Source organism: Megalopta genalis, chromosome 16, assembly GCF_051020955.1.
Source record: "Megalopta genalis isolate 19385.01 chromosome 16, iyMegGena1_principal, whole genome shotgun sequence".
NCBI lineage: Eukaryota > Metazoa > Arthropoda > Insecta > Hymenoptera > Halictidae > Megalopta > Megalopta genalis.
Genome location: NC_135028.1, coordinates 6,303,333 through 6,325,293, shown reverse-complemented (window position 1 = coordinate 6,325,293; position 21,961 = coordinate 6,303,333). Strand labels below are relative to the sequence as shown.

The 21,961-nt window shown below is 38.0% G+C and overlaps 1 protein-coding gene across 4 annotated transcripts in view; it reads left to right on the top strand.

The window, feature by feature from the left end:
• The first annotated feature begins 2,192 nt into the window (after nucleotides 1-2,192).
• Nucleotides 2,193-21,961, top strand: part of LOC117227609 (photoreceptor-specific nuclear receptor) — a 56,870-nt gene continuing 37,101 nt past the window's right edge. The window contains exons 1-3 of one of the 4 annotated variants that reach the window (XM_033483012.2): nucleotides 2,193-2,630; nucleotides 2,963-3,103; nucleotides 17,775-18,192. In XM_033483012.2, coding sequence (XP_033338903.1) covers nucleotides 2,983-3,103; nucleotides 17,775-18,192 — 539 coding nt within the window. In that variant the 5' untranslated portion in view covers nucleotides 2,193-2,630; nucleotides 2,963-2,982. The other 3 variants (XM_033483022.2, XM_033483046.2, XM_033483037.2) reach the window with 3 other exon arrangements.

Sequence of the window (21,961 nt, the reverse complement as noted above, 5' to 3'; positions counted from 1 at the left end):
TAGTGCTTAAATATCTGTATAATATTCGCATAATATCGTACAATACCCTATTTTATATTTTGTAAAACGACAAAAACATGCATCAAAGTGAAAACATTGAATTAAAAAATTTTGCTCAAGGTTTAAAAACTGGTCATCCGACTGCTCCGGTAGGTTTAGCGTTAACGTCATTATTAAACAGCGCGAACTCTTTCATCATATTTGTCTAATACACGTACGATACTATATTTCTAATTTTCCTAAACATTTAAATAATTCTATCAACAATTATATGGACACGCTACTCATGTTATTATATTATTATACTTATATTATTAATATATCGTATTATTACTATTAGATTTAAAATTGATATAAACAAGAACTTTCCAAATTCGCTGTAAAAAAAATATCAATGCTACAAATTTATAGAAAGTACAATTTGCATTACAAGATGGCATAGAAATGAACTTAACCAGAAGAGGAACAAAAGCAAAATGTCAATGCTTATTTCTCTAAAAGAAATAATTCCCTTCTAACAATTTTGTTCAGTCATTCCATGCTATAAATCTATCATTTATATTTAAGAAATTGACTATATTGCTTCATCGATCAAAGGATCCTACGATGAAAATATAGTAACTAATTTTCAAACAAACGCGTGCTAACACCGATCGGCTTCCGAGTCGTTCGTACATAGCATCACGATCGACAATTTTCTACGAGTGGTAGCAGATCGACGCTCGTTTCATCAACCACGAGGTATATTCATACTTCGATATGTCAAGTTCCTGAAGGACCTTCCCGCGGTGGCAAAAAACATCCGCGAGCACTCGATTGCCCCTCGTGCATCCGCCCCTGGCAGCCGACACCGTCGATCGTAGCCTCCGCGGGTTCGTCTGTGTTAGTGGCGACCTATCGAAGTGTGTTGGGGTGGGTGGACGGGTGGTTGGCTGCGTTTATGAGGGTGCAGGCCCGAAATTGAAAAGCACCCCAGCGAGAGCTAGCGAGGGTGGTCGTGCAGCAGTCATTGACAAGCGAAAGACCGTATCAGAGGGTAATCCTATTGGTGGACGGCAGCGTCGCGACGTCTCGGCGTCATTGGTCCGCCATGGAGCTCCGGGGCGTGGCCTCGAGCCGCTCGCCGGCTGGTGGGGGCCCGAGGATGCCTCTGTCTGCATCCCTGGCAACGATTACCGGAAAACCACAGGGTCGTTCGGCGACGGGAATCCAGTATGGCGGACTTGGCAATCCCTCCGGCTGAATTTACCACTACCACGTAGGCTGCCACCCCCGCAGCTATTACCTAGGCCACTGTAACTTCACCGCTAAACCTCGCTGCCAGTGGATTTCGCTCGATTTGTCCAGGGGAACACTTCAGGAATCGAAAGTTCGATCGAACGATTAATTGCTCCGTTAACTAGTCTTTTCAAATCCGGACCCTTTGACGAGACCGCGGGGATACAAGACGATGCCCGCACCTCTAGCCCAGCTTCCAACCTTCGCCGGACGTCTGTGCCGCCCCGGCGACATCGTTGCACCTCCGACATAATCATCGAGCATTTTAGCTACTGTTAACGCATTTTCCGTTAGCTCGCGCTTCGCTCGGCACAAGCGGCGAAGGTAAAATCACTTGCGGATTCAGGGATTCCACCCTCTACAGAAAACGACAAAAACCGGTACGTTCGCAGCCTGCACGTTTCGAAAACTGTATCGATTAAAGCCCTCCCCCTCCCCTCAGTTGCAAAGGCAGCCTAGCAATAAATTAATCTACCGCGTTCGGATCCTCGAGAAGCATTTCGCCGGCGCGCCGGTGCATCTGATTCCGGTAGCCCCGAGCGTTCCCGGCTCGAATCTGGCAGCGGTGGGTGGAGGGTCGCGCGACGGGGTGGTTGAAACGGGGAAAGAAACGCGGCGGGCCGGGGAAGAGGAAAAGAGAAGGCGAGCCAGAGTTTCACTACCACGTAACCAACGATCAACAATTGCACGACGTTCAGTGGGTGAAGGTAGGCGTCGTCTCGTGACGACGCCGCGAGAGGGTGGGGGTCGAAGCGTCGTCGACCAGGCGTCAGGCGACGCGGAGGGGTGCGCGCAGGCGCCGCGACGAGCGTCGTCGGCGAAGCGCCGCGTCAAACGTGCCGGCTATAGGTTAAATCCTCCCGCTCGTCGTTTTTGTTGTTTTTCCGGCGTTGCCTCCTGATCCCGCCTTCAAAAGTGCCAGCGGACCAATCGGTGGCTGGTTGCTCGCGGGACGCCCGGCGTCGAGACACCACTGCAGCCGCCAACGACGTCGACCTCAGCGGCACGGGGACGATATTCGCGTCGGGAGCTAATGTCGATCTCTCGCCGAGACACCGACTCCGAGACGTCATCCGTCGCCGTTGGGCCACCCTGTTCGCGATCGCAGCTACCGGCTGGGGTGACGGGTCCAGCTCCGTCGACCTCGACCACCTCGGTGCCGCCGACAGTTGCCGCGGACTATGCACGCACGGCCGATGTGAACGTAGTGGACAGCCTCGACGACAGCATAGAGTAACCCCCGATTCGACGCGACGGGAGAAAAGTGTGAGAACCTTTGGGCACAGTGATCACGGACCGGTGGTGTGCGCGAGTGATAGACAAGTGAGCTTTCCGGAGCTTTTGGCAACCAGGTGAGACCTTCACGGTGATTTATTGATGACGCCGGTCGCTTAGGACGATACCTAGCTAGAGTAAAAACAATTCGGGGATCGTAGTTGGTACCGTGAGAGCCTCGGTCTATGGTCTCTTGGTAATTGGTCGTGTACTGTTTGACGCCGAGTTGTTGTGAGTATGGTACGTACGGCAGTGGTACTACTACTTTCTGTTGGAAGATCATGATTTTCACGCTGGGAATTGTTCTAGAATCAGAGATCCGCGTTTGGTAGCTTTCATGGTAATCGTTTATTGTCGCGCAGTAACGCTTGCGGATGAAACATGTTACAGTACATTGATCCCATAACAGGGAATGCGTATCGATACACCATGAACGGAGCAACGTCGATTACTACTTCGGACGAACACCAGCATCAGCACCAGCAACCGCAGAATGAAGCGCCGTCAGAACATCCGAGAAGCCCTAAGAGCCCTATGAGTATCCGTCATGGTAAGCCGCTGTTCATAGTTGCGTGCCTTGTTGAATTTCTTTAACATTCGTAGAAATATCGATGAAACGCGGTGAAATGTCGCTGTACGATTTAATCGTAGAAATGGAGGACGGGGGAGGGTAAAGAATCTGTCAAAAAATATAGTTTCACAGATAAAAGATCTTCCAGACGTTGAAAGCACTTATAATAGGAGCACGCCTAATTCAGGATTATGCTTATTATTATATTCTTCTTCATTCAAGAGGCAGAATTTATATCAATTTGATTCCGTTGCATTTCTGTGCCAATTGTAGCTCTACAGTGCTAAATACAAAAAGAGGATACAGTAGACATCCCCTTGTTCGATCATTAATTTTTATAATATTCCGGTATCCAAACACGTTCAATTATTTAAGCATTGTATTATTCAGGTACATTTTATCACCTAGTAGAGAGCTCGAACGAAATTTTTAGATAATAAAATGTCTTGATATCAGAATATTCCGGAAATAAACGTTCAGACAAGAGAGTCTATTACTGTGCTATCGTTTGTTGGCAAAGATGCTCCTTGAAATGAAATTAAAAGAAAAATACACTATTTCATGGGTGTTATGAATGCCATAGGTGCATACCAATCTTTTTAGATTATGGATCTGATAATTTTTAGCAACGCACCAGAGTTGCCATTCGACTGCAAAGACTTAACACTAAACGTACCGAGCGGTAAAATCAAATTTTGTAACGTGCGTCTCATCTTACAAAAATTGTCAGATTGCATTTATTTACATTTTGTAAAGTTTTGGAAAATAATATACGTTTATGCAAAGAAACTTAGCTTATCATCTTCCATTAGGAGCATCGTTGTAACTTCAACGGTAATTTGACCGGTGCGTTTAGTGTTAAAAAGAAATCAGGAAAGCTTGTATAATATCGATTAAACGTCACTTGTTTTTATAAAGTCGATAGATTTACTAATATTACCTGAGCCGGGGGTTAATGTTCAAGAGTTAACCCTTTTTAGTTCTATGTAGATGCAGAGCCAATAGCAACGGCCCGATAGCAATTTGTTCGACTACAGTACATTCTCCCTAATTCACGCTCGGATTGTACACAGAAATAGTCAATTTGGGGGTAGAGGAGCTGCTGGCAATCGGTAACTGCGAAAACGTGCCGCAGGACTCAAATAATCGTGTCTCCTCTCCCCTAATTGTCCATCTTTGTGCTCAATCTGAGCGTCAATCAGGGAGAATTTACTGTAATTCGTATCAAATTTGCCATTAATACAGTAGGAACTCGATTAACCGACTTATCCCTAGAAAGATAACCATATGACAACGTACGTAAAAGATAACCATACGCTTTAGAGGCGCATGCTTTTCTAAGGCGTCAATTTTATGCTAACAATGGATATTTATTTAAGTTAATCTAGTCATTTTAAAGGTTTGGCATTATTGTCAAAATAAAATGCATTTATATTATATTTTTTTATATTTTAAGTAATTTTAAACTTAAATCACTAGACCTCTATGAAAAATTAACAAAAATCAACAGTCTTCGCAGGCGCCTCTGCGACGTAGGTTATCTTTCTCGGGTTAAGCCCGGATAAATCGAGGATCTGGCATACATTTTTTATGCCAAATGTGTACCCTTTATTCTTATAAAATATATTTCCCTAAACCAAATCGAACCAAAACTAAACCGAATGTTTGTTTTTACTCATTTTGTGCTTTCGTGAGTGCTTTATCGTAATAACTTTTTTTTACCATCGATAAACTTCCCTTTGACGCATAGTTCTGTTGCTTCAAATATTGAAGGGCACGGTTCAACACTAAAGGTTGAAGCTTAAGCGTAAATACGAGTTCGAAAAGAGGATATGAGCGTATGGTGTTAGTAAACAAAAGACACCAGATAATCGAGACTCCGAATGATCGAGACTCCGGATAGTCGCGAACCGTTTAATCGAGCTTCTACTGTACCACAATTGCATATAAGGGATAATTTTGTTACTTCTAAACTGTTCTAAGTAAGGTAGTAACGTTACAAATGGAAATACAATTAGAATGCTCTTAGTGCAACGTTTGGATATTGAAGCGATGCGCAATGTACACACTAACGTCTTTAACCCTTTCGCTCCGAACGACGGATATATCCGTCATCCATATGAACACTCGCGGAGCCGAACGCCGGATATATCCGACATGCTGGTAAAATCGCGACCTAATTTTTGGACTGCACCGCCTCTTGTTACTATTGCGTGAATCTTTTGACGAAACAAACAAACGACAGTCCGAAATAAACGACACACCATTCAAGTTATATTTGTTCTACCTGCATTTCCCATTATTATTGTGTTACATGTCATAAAGGGATAGAAAATCGAAAGTACTAACTTTAGGACTAATTATTGTGTATTATGTTTTGTGTATTATGAATATTATGTTTTATTTTATTACTGTATATTATATATTATTTCTTCACTTTTTCCATTGTTAATGAAACTTTTTTTACCTATTAAATAACTTTATACCTTATGCAGAAATTATAACTATATTGTTTTAAAGAAAAGTCCCTTTTCTTCCCAAATACACTATCCACGCGCAATGTGCACAATTTCGGCGGGTGGTTCCGTTCAGGAGGGGCGCTACGGCGGACTGAACCGCCGTAGCGAAAGGGTTAACTCTTAACCGGGCTGTCAATGAATTGTCAACTGTTGTTCCAGTAAATAATGCACATTTCCACACAAGTCAGTAAGTGTGCAAGTAAATTTATATTGAAACGCCGCAAACTTGATAAGTTAACAGAGACTTGCGTGCATCTTTAAATAATTACATTAACGTATATTAACGATGACCCGTTTGTTGTAAGTCGCAAAGTCGCTGCAGCAAGCGATCACAATCCGGTTAAGGGTTAAACACCGGATATTTAACAAATAAGACCGAACGGAGCACCATTGCTGTAACATAGTAACAACTATTAGCAGAACAATTCACTTGCGTATGAATAGGAAACAAATTTTGTCAATAGATCGGTTGAAATGTTCATTCGTTTGTATTAAATTGTCTCCGCGATTGGAAATTTTTTAACAATTATTGAAACTCGAGAGCCTCAAATTTATTCAAATTAACACGTTCTGTACCACGTGTACCACCCATGGTACATGCTTACATGTTTATTTAATGGGCTAAAGAATATTAATATATATATATATATAAATATATATATATATATATGTTTTATATATTAATAATATTAATATATATATATGTTTTATATATTAATAATATTAATATATATATATAATTTGTTGTAGAATGAAAGGATACTCAAAAGCACTTTATTTAGAGTTACAAATTCTACTCCAGAACATTCGCGTATCCAGTAAAATAAGTGATGGTGATATATTGCAAAACTACAGAGATACAGAAATCTGGCGTTGGTGAAAATCCCGAGGTGGCAACCTCACGGTTCGGTGTCTACTTTTGAACTGTCGTCTGGGCCCACCTGGGCCTCTGTAGGCAACGGCTCACCCTCGCAAGGGGCCATAAAACTGTTAGGTGGGTCATCGTTGAAATTCCAACATAATTAATAATATTAATATAATTAATAATAAAAATATCAAATGGCCAGTGTGAAGAGTCGAGTAAAAACACCTCGGCACAGAACGTGTTAACGAACGCATCAAATTAAAGTAGAAAACAATCATGAACATATACTGCGGCGAGGAGAAAGAGCTAAGAGCAAAAAATGGGAGTAATCCTGTAACTTGATTTCTTCGCAATACATTCGTGTGTACAGTTTCACTATAACAATTTTGTCAATATGATCTAACCAGAAACATTGTTCGCATTGATTTATAATGACATAATATTCATGAAATGAGAAAGAATCGTGAAGTCATATGTACATGAGTCCGGATGCTTGCGAACGATAGCGTATGTTGCCGCCTTGCACATCGATAGTGGCACAGTTAAAAAGAAAAATACAAACTTTTGGAGGCCACTTCACTGAAATTGATAGTTCTGAATATACGAAATACTGGATTCAATCGACGATAGTACAATTCCCCCTGGTGTAAAACTGGTGGAATTACAAATATCTCGTTTCAAGAAGACCAAAACGAAACCGTCCGCTTCTTGACTTAATCTAAGTCGTTGCTCTTAATGCACACCAAATGAATTGAATGAAGAATAATATCGTACACGTGACTATTGCAAGCTCATCGCTAAAAGTAGCGAAGTCACACGGTATTATTTATATTGTATAATTATTTCTTAATATTGTGTAAATATAGATAAAAAAATAAATCAAGGATAATAAAAAAAGGGGGTATACAAATAAATAAAGTTTAATAAAAGGATAAGTACGAGTAAATAGAGGACAATAGAAAGGAAATATGATAATCAGATAGCACACTTTAAAATTAACGTAATCTTCATTTCTTTAAAAATACAATCAAGGTGTTTTGTTTTTTATATATTATAAACATACACATGATAGCACATAATTTTTAGTGAAAAAAATTATGTATAGCAATAAATCGACGGATGATATTTAACTATTGATATTTCGTGGTTCCTCCTTTACATTTAATAACAGCCATCATTCTCTTCTTGGTAAAGATTTAGGCAGTTTTTTAATAATAGCCTTTTGCTCTAACTACTCCAAATCATCGTAAGATCAATCGAATTACAGCTTGCGGGAAATTATATTCATATGCAAAAGAAGTAACTTGCCATATACAGTAAACTCTCTGCAATTGTTCCTCAGCTTGTAAACAGAAACGGATGACAATTGGACAAACCGATTGTCAACAACTATGAAAATGAGAGACACGAGGCTCGAACAATCATATCTCTCCTTTCCAAATTGTCAATTTCTGTTTACAAGCTGAAAGACAATTGGAGAGAATTTATCGTGCATGTATATTCGTTGCTCTGATGAATTTCATCGTGTCCTTTACGTGGCCCTGGGATGTTAAAATGCGGTGTCTCTATTAGCATAAATGCTAATAAAATTCTACTTCATTTGTGCACGTTTATAGCGGTATGTCGTGCACGAATGTATAAAAACAAAATCTTGGTTGTAATGCTAAACAAGTAAAAATTACGTTAATATTAAAACGTGCTGCCTTTGTGCCCCGCAGTGTAGACCGCATGATAAACGCGAATTGAAAATTTCATGAATCGTGCTATTGGAAATGGGTAGATAAATAAAAGTAAAACGCAGTGAATTAAACTTGTCCCTTTTAGTTTATTAATTTGATGTACGAGGAAGGACCGTCTTTACTCTCCTGATTGCTCCAGGAGACTGAAGACTGTTCACAAAGACGAAACCAAAAACGTCACCTAAAGACAAAGAGCCCTCTGTTCTATATACATATGAAATCATTGTTTATCTAATGGTACTCTGGCGAGACTCTCGGCGTCGATTCGTTTTTGTAACTTATATGCTAGAAGGAAAAGCTTCTGAGTATTCAAAAGAGAGAAAATAATCCAACACGTGCTACTGTCGACACAAATCAGGGATGGGATTCGAAACGGTCCGAATAGAGAAACGCTTTAGCGATCGAAAACTACGCGTGGAACAGATGCCCGAGAAACGAGAATCAGGTCGATATGAGACGCAGTCCCAAGCGACGCCAGAGTCACCGTATCTCCCTAATGCGGTAACAATTAGTCGCGAGCGGGAGGAGAGCGCGAGGAGTTAGGGTGGCCAAAGTGGTGGCCGGTAGTTACGAAATCCCTTTTTTTCGCGCTTTCCGGCCTGCATCCCCTATGCCGCGCCGGTACGTCATTCCCTGCAGCCCCGCTATAGCTCCTCGATGATCCCATAATACGGGGGCGCAGGTGGCGCCTCGCCATCCGCCAGCATTGATATGCTAATGAAATTTGACGCCCCTGCTTTCGCGCCCGTTATTTATACACGCGCACGCACCGCACGTACACAGGCACATATATCGCGCATGTACGCGTAGCACGCCGCGTTTGCACGCGGGTCCCGTCGGCCGGACACCATACCGGCCGTGCAATTTTTCTCTTCTCGTTTAACCCCTGGCAGTCGCGGCATTTCGCGAGCTTCCGCCGAGATTTGATTACGCTAATGGCGTAACGTTGTCGCGAACCGTGGCCCGGCGCGTCGCCGTGACTATAAACTTCGGTGGATTTATGGTCGACGGTATCGAGCGGGGCCTGCGCCTTTTCGAAATTAGCCCCTGTCGAATTTTATTATATTAATAAACGCCGCGCGGCCGCGCGGCTATCACGAACTTTTTCGCAGGCCGCGTTGATTCGTTTCGCGGATTGCCCGGTGTGTGGATAGCGCAGCGTGCGGATATTTGGGGTAGAGTTTGTTAATCCCTGCAGCACTATTTTATTCACGGTTACAGCGATTAGTAGACCGCGAATTTGTATGCACTTATGAGCGAAATGAAGCGGTGCGATTTAAACCGGCGGACAGATTAAACGAATTTAAGAATGCAACTGATTAACCCTAGAAAGATAACCATATGACAACGTACATAAAAGATAACCATACGCTTCAGAGGCGCATGCTTTTCTAAGGCGTCAATTTTATACTAACAATAGATATTTATTTAAGTTAATCTAGTCATTTTAAAGGTTTGGCATTATTGTAAAAGTAAAATGCATTTATATTATATTTTTTTATATTTTAAGTAATTTTAAACTTAAATCACTAGACCTCTATGAAAACGGTGCAGTCAGTTGTTTATTTCGCAGGCGCCTCTGCGACGTAGGTTATCTTTCTCGGGTTAAAATTGTTACAGAGGAAACGAAATTTCTGTTCGGCTTCTGCCCTTCACAGTTGACGCAAGCAATTTTTATTCTGCATAAAGACACGCGGTCCGGTGATTAAATTGTATATTTTTCGATTGTAACATTCGCGACTGCGGATTTTATGTATTTGCGACGAAAATGAATAGGTGAAACACAGAACAGGCGGGTCATCTGAAGAATTTAAAGTTATTAGTGTATTATCTAGTGCTTATTAAAATTATTTAGAAATAATAGTATCTATTACTTAACTTTTCTCTGTAGCAATCGAAAAAGAACAATCTTTTGCTTAACCCTTAACCGAACTATGGTTGCCACACTTTACACAAGTAACTTTAAACAAGTCATCATTAATATACATTAATGTAATTATTTAAGAATTCATGTAATCCTCTATTAACTCATCAAGTTTGCAATATATATTTCAACGCATAAATTTACTTGCATTTACTAATTTGGAAATATACAATACTTACTGAAACAGTAACTGAAGCGATAATCAGCAGTCCGGTTAAGGGTTAAACATGCGCGAACTAATAATAATTTCGCAGAAGAAAAATAATATTGATATTTATTATATATATATATATAATAAATATCAATATTATTTTTCTTCTGCGAAATTATTATTATATATATAATATTATATATATATATATAAAAATAATATTGATATTTATTATATATATATATATATATATATATATATATATATATATATATAATAAATATCAATATTATTTTTCTTCTGCGAAATTATTATTAGTTCGCGCATGTTTAACCCTTAACCGGACTGCTGATTATTGCTTCAGTTACTGTTTCGGTAAGTATTGTATATTTCTAAATTAGTAAGTGCAAGTAAATTTATGCGTTGAAATATATATTGCAAACTTGATGAGTTAATAGAGGATTATATATATTATATATATATATATATATATATATATTAAATATTGATGACGAGAGAACAAAATTCGCCTTGAAGGCGAAATAAACTGAACAGCTTATTACTAGACTGCGGATCTTTGTCCAAAATCAAAATTGTCTGAGTTAATTACTAATGAGATCCAGAGAAACTTAGATTCACAACTGACTGATTCTCGATCAAATCTGAACATCGCATGCGATGGACGCAAGTAAATCAATCATGATGCTAGTAAACAGAAATGTTTATATCTCAGAAACGGTTGACCTTTCGACCTATATTTACTAAAGCTGTTTCACTCTGTACAGTGTGTCCTATATGCCATATGAATATTGAATGCTTCTTTTCAACACCTTATATAATATTTTCCTTTCTGAAGCGCATATAAGTCAGCCACTTATTTTTTTCTTAATGCTAGTAATATTAACCTCTTGCACCACAACAACGAGTCTGATTGTTTACAACAATTCCATACAGAATCAATAAAATATGAACGTGATAATAATAATTTTATACATAATATATAGAATAGAGAGGATCGCGTTGAAGATTTCACGCATAATCTACGAAATATGAGTGTCATCCACTTTTCGAAATTTGGTTTTTCTGTTATCAAAATCTAGGAATAAAAAAGTGAATTAAGATGTACAGGAAATCGGAATTGTCTCATTCTAATAGGGAAATTATTATACAGGGTGTTCCAAAAATGTTTCGCAATCCAAAAATGCGAGGTTCCTGAGGTCTCATTTGGAGTAACTTCTTCCTTATCGAAAATGCGATCCGCGGCTTTGTTTACGAGTTACTAACGAAAAACACTGACCAATGAGATTCCAGCTCGGCTGGCGTAAGGTGGCCGAGCCAACGAGCGCACGAAGCCCGGTTGGCTCAGCCGTCTCGCGTCAGCTATCTTGCTTCTCATTGGTCACGGATTTTCTCGTTAATAACTCGTAAACAAAACCGCGGATCGCATTTCTGCTAAGGAAACAGTTGTCTCAAATGACCTCAGGAACCCCCCATTTCCGCATTGCGAGACTTTTTTGGGATACCCTGTACACGAAGATATACTGATCAACGCAACAGTGAAAGAAATCTTAGTAAAAGTGGTTAAATCGTCGATTCTATGTGAAATGAAAGTATTTCATTATTAGCGACTAGGAAGGATTGATTGAAAAACATGCTCTAATTTTGCAAGGGCGAATATCCGTCGCCATTTTAGAGCGCAGATTCCGCATGCCGCAATCTGTGTCTCTCTGTATCCGTTCACCGGGATTAGGGTGTTAACGAGATCGAAAGACCGACAAGCTTAGGACGTTACGTGAGTTGCATTAATAAGATCGCCTCTAGTTCATCCCCCCACGACTATAACGACGAAACGATGCGATTGAATTCTTTCCAGCGGGTCTGGATGATACGTGGATCAGTCAGTTTTCAACGTGCTTCGCCGGCTCGATCGTTTATTACGATTAGAGATTAGAGATCTTTTGATAAACAGATCTGAATTTTAAATCGAGCAGGATTCGATGTACTAAAATGTTATTAGTTAATCCATAGTTTTGTATGCAATGAATAATCTTACAGTATCGCGTATTCGTGCACATGTGTACCTTATCACGTTAAGTCGCATTTAATACGATACATGCTCCACAGATATACACGTTCGGTATTATTTTTTTTCGAAACCGAAGCTTCAGTTTAAGCGATTCGATATCATTTAGAATTTAGTTATTCGTGATAAAATGCCTTTCTAGATTATTTATGTAGCTTCGCTTTTCTTACGTTAGAATTTACAAATTGTTAGGGAGAAAGCATGTTGCAATACTATTTAAAGGGGAATAACAGTTCAGCAGATATTTATTTTGTCTATTAACATTTTCTTTCTTTGCACTTGAAACTACTTTAACTCGAAATCCAAAACGTGTGTTTTGACTTACAGTATTTCCATTTCGCAATTTGTGCATATTAAATTGAGCCCGTTATCATGGACAATGTTTGCGCTTTTAACAGTTCTTTAAATATAAACAAGTTCGATACTGTCAAAATTATTTTGAAACGTGCCGTGGTAATTTCTAGTGGGTCAAATACAATGAAAGAGTTCAATATTACGGTAAATGAAAAATACAATACACATTCCTCTGCAAGCATTTATGGTTTGCAGGAAACAAAATTTTGTCATCGTTGCTTAGTAATTGATTTATTATGTTAAAAATGATATAACGATATTGTACTACAGTATAATTATAACTAGATCGCAGATCTTTGTGCAAAGTAAATATTTTTTACATCAATTGGACGAAACAAAAGATCGATATAAAAATATTCCTTCCTCTTTCGATACTTTTAAAACAACCCGAAAACAATGATACAATTGGACCTCGATTATCCGGACCAATTTCGGAGAATTAAATGTTCAAATAATGGAACAGTTACTACCTGACATTTTTTCTGTGCTGCATAATTAATTTAATTGCTATGCGTCGCATCGGATCGAATCGTTTACATGTGAAACGAATTCGAATGATTAATAAATAAGTGAAACACTGGTAATCCGGATAATCGAGATTCTGCCGTACGAATAAACTCTTTTGACGTCGTTGCCGCTCCGTGTTTCGCTAGCGCACATTTTTGTAACAAACGCGTAAAACTCGCGGTCTAATTATAACGCGGCGTAAAATCGGCAAACTGGCAATTTCTTTTGAGGGGACGCTCGAGGACCGGATCAGTTTTAAATAAGTCCGTGGACTAGGACACAGTTAAATTATTTTGCAGTGGGTTACATGCAGGACCCTAACCCTGTATCGACCTGTTGTCGATTCGTATGGTAATTCGAGCGGATCCTATCTGACCCCGTGGCATTAACGAGACCGGAACGAGTTTTCGATCGGGTACGAGGTAGTCGACAAATACGATTCCAGGGAGATCTCGCGGCTCGTCGGGGTTGGCAGCGTGACTAATAAACCCGAGTGGAGGAGCGAAATCACATTTCGTTGATCACGCAGATGTTCGCCGGTCTCCGATCTCTTTGCACTTCCATCTTCCAATTAATATAGTTAACGGAAGGAGCTTGTCGATCACATTTATTTTCCAATTAATTACACTCGTTTTCTGATTACCATCTATCGCGGTTAATATTGTAGAACCGAGCCCTTTCAGGCTCGAGTTATCCTTGTTATTTCTCAATTGTATTTGCTATCAAGAGGTTGCTCAATGACCGAGCTGTATGCAAATGAAGCTCGATAATTTTTTGTTTTAAATGATAAATAATAATAATTACATTATAATAATATCCAAATAGTTCGTTGAACGAAGTTGCTGTCGCTTTTGAACAATGTTTTAAGAAATTGCTGATCTTCGCTATGAAAAGGACTGTCGGACTAATAATACCGATTTCTCGTTGTCGTTCTTAATTTTTTCGGAACATTGCGAATCCTTTCTTTTTTGCAGGGAACGTTAATTTTTACGGCAGCGTAAATGTAAAACGTACACAGATTTATGACGTTGGGATAAATTCATTTTTATTCTACATAAATTATTTTCTACCCCTGCCTTATCGGAAGAAACAAATTTTAGAGACCAGTAATTTTGTAGTAAATTACTTCTGAATCAATTATCAAGTAAAACCACTTCTAGTGGATTATCTAGTTTCATACTTGCTTAATTGATACTATTACAACTTCCTTCGTTTTCTATCAGCTAACTTCGTGATATAATAAAAGTGGAAATATTATATTAAAGACAAGTTGTTGGATACAGGATGTTTCTTAATAAAATAAGCAAAATGTTTCTACAAAAAAAAATATTAGTACAGAATTCGATACATCCACATAGAAAATTTTGGGCAGAGTATTAAACACGAAAGAGCAATATTATATTGTTAAAGTATCTTTGCATCATGTTATACACTATAATTGAATTAAATTCACGTATGCATTGTCTTGCATGTGTGTATTTATATGTATTGATTAGATTTCGGGATTTTTCAGATTGTAAATCTGGTTTGAACGAACATATACAAGGAAAACGTGATCTATTAATACATTGTCATACGTCAACTCTGTCACTGCCGGTCGTGGAATATTTTTGTCGTAACATTTTTTATAGAGGGTCTCCGTACCTATAAATAGTTCTATTGATAAAATATACTGGCAAAGTTTTAATACCTTAACTTCGAGACACCCTGCGTATTGTTAGACCATATTCTCAAAGTTTCTATAATTCTCAATGCAGTCGTTTCTTTCAATGAAAAATAAAACCCCTCAACGCTGGCCATATAAGGAAAACTAGTCGTGCCTCGATAACGTAATGTAATATATATATATATATATATATATATATATATATATATATATATATACATTATAAATTTATATAAATTTATATAAATTTTATATTATTTATATTATTATAAATTTATATAAATTTATTATTATATACATTAAAATATTTTCATACTTAGATTTACAATTATCATATAAATACATCAATAAAAAGTTGAAAAGTATTATTTATTATTCTATGATATATATATATATATATATATCATAGAATAATAAATATATAATAATAATATATATATCATAGATATAATAATATATATATCATAGAAGAATAATAAATAATACTTTTCAACTTTTTATTGATGTATTTATATGATAATTGTAAATCTAAGTATGAAAATATTTTCGTGTAATTTTGATGTAGTCAAAGAATGCAAATACGCTCTGCAGTACAATTTCTTGAAAGAGTTCCTTCTAAATAATCTCATTCTAAATTTCATGCAAAAGTTTAATTATGCTTCTGAAATTGTAAATTGAGTTACGATTGACGAAGATCCGAGTAAAATTCTTCCGCGATTCAATAAAGGCTCCCAAGACAGTTAATACATCGACGTGAAATATCGAAAGTAAATCCTCCAATTAAGCAAGATAATGAAACAAGAACCACATCCGGTATTCCCAAGATGGAATCTTCCAACCTTTCTCCTCCTTTCGTTCTCGTTCCGAGTGGCATAAATATTTATGCTGGCTCACTTTTACTTTCTGTGGTTTTTACAAACTCATTTCTCAATGTAAATACTGTTTGCCCTCGCGATTCAGCCGGTAAGCCTTGAGGGATGCGGAAAAGAAATCGCTCGTCCCTTAGGAACGGAAAGCTAGTAACTCGAACTGTGCTACCTCCAAAAAATATGTATCATTCGTATTTTCCCTTTCCCCGAAATAAACTTCTATTTACAATACACTGGACTCCACTTTCATTTATATTTATATTTATCTTGGATATCAAATTACTTCGTAGTTTTTTTTAATGTATACAACTTATTAAAATTTGTTAAAGTGCAATGACATCAATGTAATTTCAGACTTCATCTAATTAAATATCTCATTTTTCTGTAAACGTCTATTATTTTATATATTCACATATGCATAATAAAATCGATGCAATTTTAACTATTATTTCAATAGTTTCAACTTTCTATAAATCAATTGAACTGATTAATAGTTCAATTTCTGTGAATATTTTGTCCCTAAGATATTTCCATGTATAATAACATAAATGCAATTTTTAAACATTATTTTAATAGTTGAACTTTCTGTAAATTAAATTAAGTAATTAATAGTTAAATTTTCTCTTTGTAATATGCTAAATAACAATGTCTTTTATTACTTATACGCAAACATCTTCAAACATATAGATATCTATATCTGCATCAAGTAATCGCCTTTTGCCAATATTCACCGATAAATAATCAGAGGATATTGAAGGTGATTGTGGATCCGTCACAAATCCCACAAACACTGGCCAACCGACTGGTAAATTCTCCATGGTAATCCATAACGTTCCCTGTGAGCGTGTAATTATTTTATGCGCGATCGTTGTGTCCACTGGCTCCGCCCAATGGGGATCAATCAAGAATAGAGATTGTGCTATGTGCTATATACGCTTCGGGATTGGCCATACGAATGCACGGGAAAGATTCCTCGGATTAACGGATTGAGACTCGCCAGCTGATCGAAAACGATAAATCAAATTCTATCGCGGAAATATTATACTCCGGTCACCGGAAAATGATAAAAAGAAAATAAATCTTCCTATCGCACAAAGCAACGGAATTCTCTAGGAGAATAATTTACGTCCGAACCGATTCCTTTCAAATTATGGATGAAATAGATTCGAGCAAAATATCCGGCCGAAAACTTCTGTCATTTGTCATTGATTCCAAAATTGCGAAAAAATCACAGATGTACGTAATTAACGTTTCTTATTACCATAATGCTGCAGTTCATAAGACTAATGTTTGATGTAAAATTGAAAGCGAACACTACTTATATATTGCACTCTTTGGTGCAGAACTTTCTAAACTCGAAAATTTTTTAGTCATATTAATATTTCATTTAACAATAGAACTGAAATGACTGGTATCCGAATTTTTCTTTAATGGTTATTAAAATTATAATGATGTTCCTATGAAAACCTTTTCTCTCAATAAATCTTTTTAATCAATTTTATATTTTAATACAAATCGCGTAGGAAGCTTGAATAAATTTAACTCAGCCGTTGCAACGAAACATTATACATTTGTCGCGTTTAGAGTTCGGTGGTTTCAGTGTTAAGAAAATATCGGATTATTCATTGATATATTCGTAACCTCAGGGATATTATTAAACATTTAGAAAGCACATATTTATCATCGAAACATATTCCACGAGTCTGAATGTCTACTGCCTTAAACAAAACGAGAAAATGACTTGCAATTAGTTCGCAAAATAATTTGCAATTAGTTTGTCCTCTTCTCTCGACAACACGAGTCGAATTCGACCATTTGATGTTGTTATTGAAAAAATAAGACAAGTTTACCCGTTGAATAAGCGATAAAAACGTTTTCGTGCGATAAAACGTGGTTCGGGAAAATTTGTCCGCGACTCGTTCAGACGAATGTGTCGAGCAGAGAAAGCTTACAGAAAAACCATTTGCTTCTAGACTCGGGAGAGAGCAGCGTAATCTCCCCGGGATTACCAGAACGATACAGTCCTATAGGGGCGACAGGATCGACCTCGAGTCACGATCCTTATGCCTCGAGGTCCGTTCAGGAGTGTTCGGTACCACTCTGCAGAGGGATACCAACGGATTTCCCACTGGCGAGGTCACCGTATTTAACCGCTCTCGGGAATGGCCACCCTCATTTACTGGGACAAGTGCAGCAGCAGCAACAGCACCAGCAACAGCAGCAACAACAGCAGCAACAGCGACCGCAACACGGCAGCAAACCACCCCGTAGTCTTGGCTTGACATGCGTGGTTTGCGACGACACGAGCTCCGGGAAACACTACGGTATCCTGGCTTGCAATGGGTGCAGCGGCTTCTTTAAAAGAAGCGTCCGACGGAAGCTAATATACAGGTGAGCTCCAAATACTCATGGGTTTCAATAATCTAACAATGAGACTTCGATGTCAGACTGTGATCTCTTCTTGTTAGATTGCGAATCATTACGTGAAATAGAAATTTTGCGCGCTAACCCTCGCAGTACCGGGGGTTGGGGGTGTTCACACAAATACCGATGATTGGGACTTTATGTATGCGAACATTTTGAACTGGAATTTTTTATTGCTATTATCATCATTATTATTATTATTATTATTACTATTATTATTATTATTACTATTATTATTACTACCCTAAATCTTATTGAAGATTTTCCCCCACTATAAAAACCAAAAAAAGCTATTATTATTGCTATTGTCTTACTGTACTTTTTTTTAAACAAACGACAGATGGCATAAAATATCAAACGGTCGAGTCGGACCCCGAGAGCTCTGGGTCCGAAAAAACCCGGACGTGGTACGGTTCGACGAGGGTTAAAATAAAAGCACCTATTATGGAACGCTTTTCAGGGGGTATGAGATTATCATCGATTTGATTACAACTGAAAAGTGTTATTGTCGAATAATTCGACAATAATATGTTCGATACGTTGATGTTTCCAGATAACGTCATGAACTTTCAAATATATATTTAATGGGAATAAAGAATAATACATCTAAAATAGTAAAGTTCGAGCCTATGATAGGCTCATTATGAAGGCGTAACCTATGGTGGAACATCGTTTTGTACTGCCTGTTCCAAAATGGGAATATTGAATATGAAACAGGTATACCACTGTTCTATAAATCGAGACGATTCTTGCTTAAAAACACCGCTATTCGAGTAAACATTTTGTTACAGGCGATTGTCACGTAACAGTATTTGCGTGAGTAAATTTATGAAGAAAAATGTCCAAGAATATGAGTAAAATTTTTCCATCCACTTCCATATGCTCTAGCTATTTTATTTCGCATTGTTTGTGCAACGGCTTCGAGAAGGGATCACAATTGGGCGGTATTTCACAATGAGTATTTCTTCCCTTAATTATACATGAAAAGATTGAATAAGTACAGGGTTTTATGAATGATATTTAATGTAATAAAGTGCGCCAAAATGTAGACAGGAAATCGATAACAGAACGGACGTTTTTACATCAGGGAATATTAACAACAACTGGACAAAACATTTGGTACATTCGTTCTCCTTCAAATTATATAAAACATTCCTCCTTCACATTGGTAAAAAAGAAACAGGATACAAGCACAAACGTATTTCTTCTTTTAATGATTTTAATGACTTTAAAGTAATGTTACATTCTCAGATCCCTCTGATGTCTTCGTTGCCCTGTATTGCACTAACCCATGTTCGACGTAGATGCATGAAGTCTGTAGTCTGCTTATTGCGAAAATGTGTTCACTTTTTAAGGGTGTATTTCTTCAATTTATGGCTAAGAAAATGCAGTAAATCTACAATATTTCTTATATTATATATATATATATAGAATATTCTTCCTGTAGTAACATATAAAAAAACAATTGACCAAGTATCTGTTTCTAAAAACGACGGACGTATACAAAGCTTCTCTATATATATTCATATAGAAAAGCTTCGTACACGTCCGTGGCTTTTAGAAACGCTAGAAATTCGGGAGCGTCTCACAGTTTTGTCTCGCGGTGTGTGTGCATCATAAAAATACCACATCAATTGCCCTAAAACTGAAGTAATTCTTGCAGTGTCCCTGCTTCTTCCCGCGGAATTCCCAATGGTATCCGAGATACAGAGACTCCGAGACATATCTGAACAGAATGGAAAGAAGACTGCGGGGTGTTGTTGTGCGCGGTTTGCACGCCGGTCACGCATGCAAAGCGACCGGCGGCTCCAGCAACATTTATTTTTCAAAGAGCGCGCACGGGGGTTAATAGTTTGTATATCGAGTCGTGTATCTCCTCGACAGGCTTAACGCGCACACCTATGGCGTCTGTTATCGATAGTCACGTACGTAGTCAAAGGGATGCACGCACACCGCCAGGAACACAGCCCGGCGCGTGTGGCCCGGCGTAAAACGGATCGAGCGTATCAGACAGCGATTCCGGGTTGAGAGGGATCCGATGGAGATGGATGGCCGTTCCCAGGGGATGGTAATAGTATGCCGGTGCGCACACCGAGCCGTCGGGTTAGGTGGATAGGTCCTCCAGGGTTCAACATTATGCCGTTCCGCATTGTTGCCTGGTATTACGATGAGCCTACTCGACTTGGACCACATGGCGCCACACTGGCTGGTCAGTTTGACATTAAACGCCATAACAGGATACGCTGACAAATTTCGATCTAATTGAAGCCCGCAGGCTGCCACCTTCCTGGCAGCTAGGAGCGACATCTTTCACTATTTCGTGTCCTTTGCGACTGCTGTAGAGCGACATGGATGTTCGAATAACGGAACAGTTACTTAGTTAACGCGATATTGATTTGTACAGTAAATCGTTTTGCATATTCGATTGACTTAGATCGAACTGATTACGCGCGGAACGTATATTTAGATAATTGCGAATTCTGATATTGGAGGATCGGATAATATTCAGGTTCTACTGTATTTAAGTATTTACAGTCGCAAATTGATTATTCAAATTACATTTATTGGTTGCGATGCCGTTGGCAAAAGTGCATTCGGACGAGATGTTCGCTCGATCGAAGAACCAATGTTTAATTATGAAAAATCAATGAACTTTGGAATTGTTTTCTAACGTGACATTTCGTATTACACAATGTAATATTAGTATGGTTCCAAGCCGACAAAGCTGGAATCTATTAACATCCATCGCCAGCGACATTTCGAATTCTTTATTTTGCAATAACTGAATCGATAAAAACACCTTTCTTGTTACACTTTTGACGAAAGTAACTTTTGTTCGACACCGCGGCTACGTAAAGACAATTATATAGTTGGGTATATAAGGTAAGGTATAATAATACCTTATAATTATTTATTGATGTATTCATATTAAGACGATAACATAATTTTCGTATTAATGTAATAAAAATACAGGTCCGTGTTTCATGCCGATTCCAGTTATTGTGGGGTTCAATCGATTTGAAATATATGTTTAATAATCGGACGACGGAACTCGGGTCCATATAGACCCAGAGTGTTATTTGACTATCTAGTTCCTAACAATTCATTTAAATTTTCACATTTTACGTTTCATTCAATGAAATAAGAATCAACTTAATAACAATGTCTAATTATAATCTTCTGTTTCTACTCTTCTCGTAAAAGTACAACTTATGAGATTATTATAAATGTACCTTTAAATATTCTTAGCGAACAAACGCTTTTGCGCGTCACTGAATATTTGAGCCGTTTATTTTGAAAACAGGCTTGTGTTCGTTCTCCAAAAATTCGAGCTAGCTATTTTAATATTTACACATTTCAGCGAAAAGCCTCCAGAACGCAATAATCCTTAAAAACACAAAAACATTATTCTACCATGTTATCAAATGTTATCAATTAACAATATGGTAAATTCTCTCCAATTGTCCCTCCGATTGTAAACGAAAATGGACAATTTGGGAAGAGGAGTTACGATTATTTGTGCCTTGCGGCTCGCTTTTATAGTTGATTGACAATCTGTAACTATAAAAACGAGCCGCAAGGCACAAATAATCGTGTCTCCTCTTCCCAAATTGTCCATTTATATTCATATTTTGAGGGTCGATTGGGAAGAATTTACTGTACTTTTAAATTCATTAAAGCGCAAAATCTTGAAATATCTGGTTTCTAAAATATAAATGGACCTTCGAAATAAACG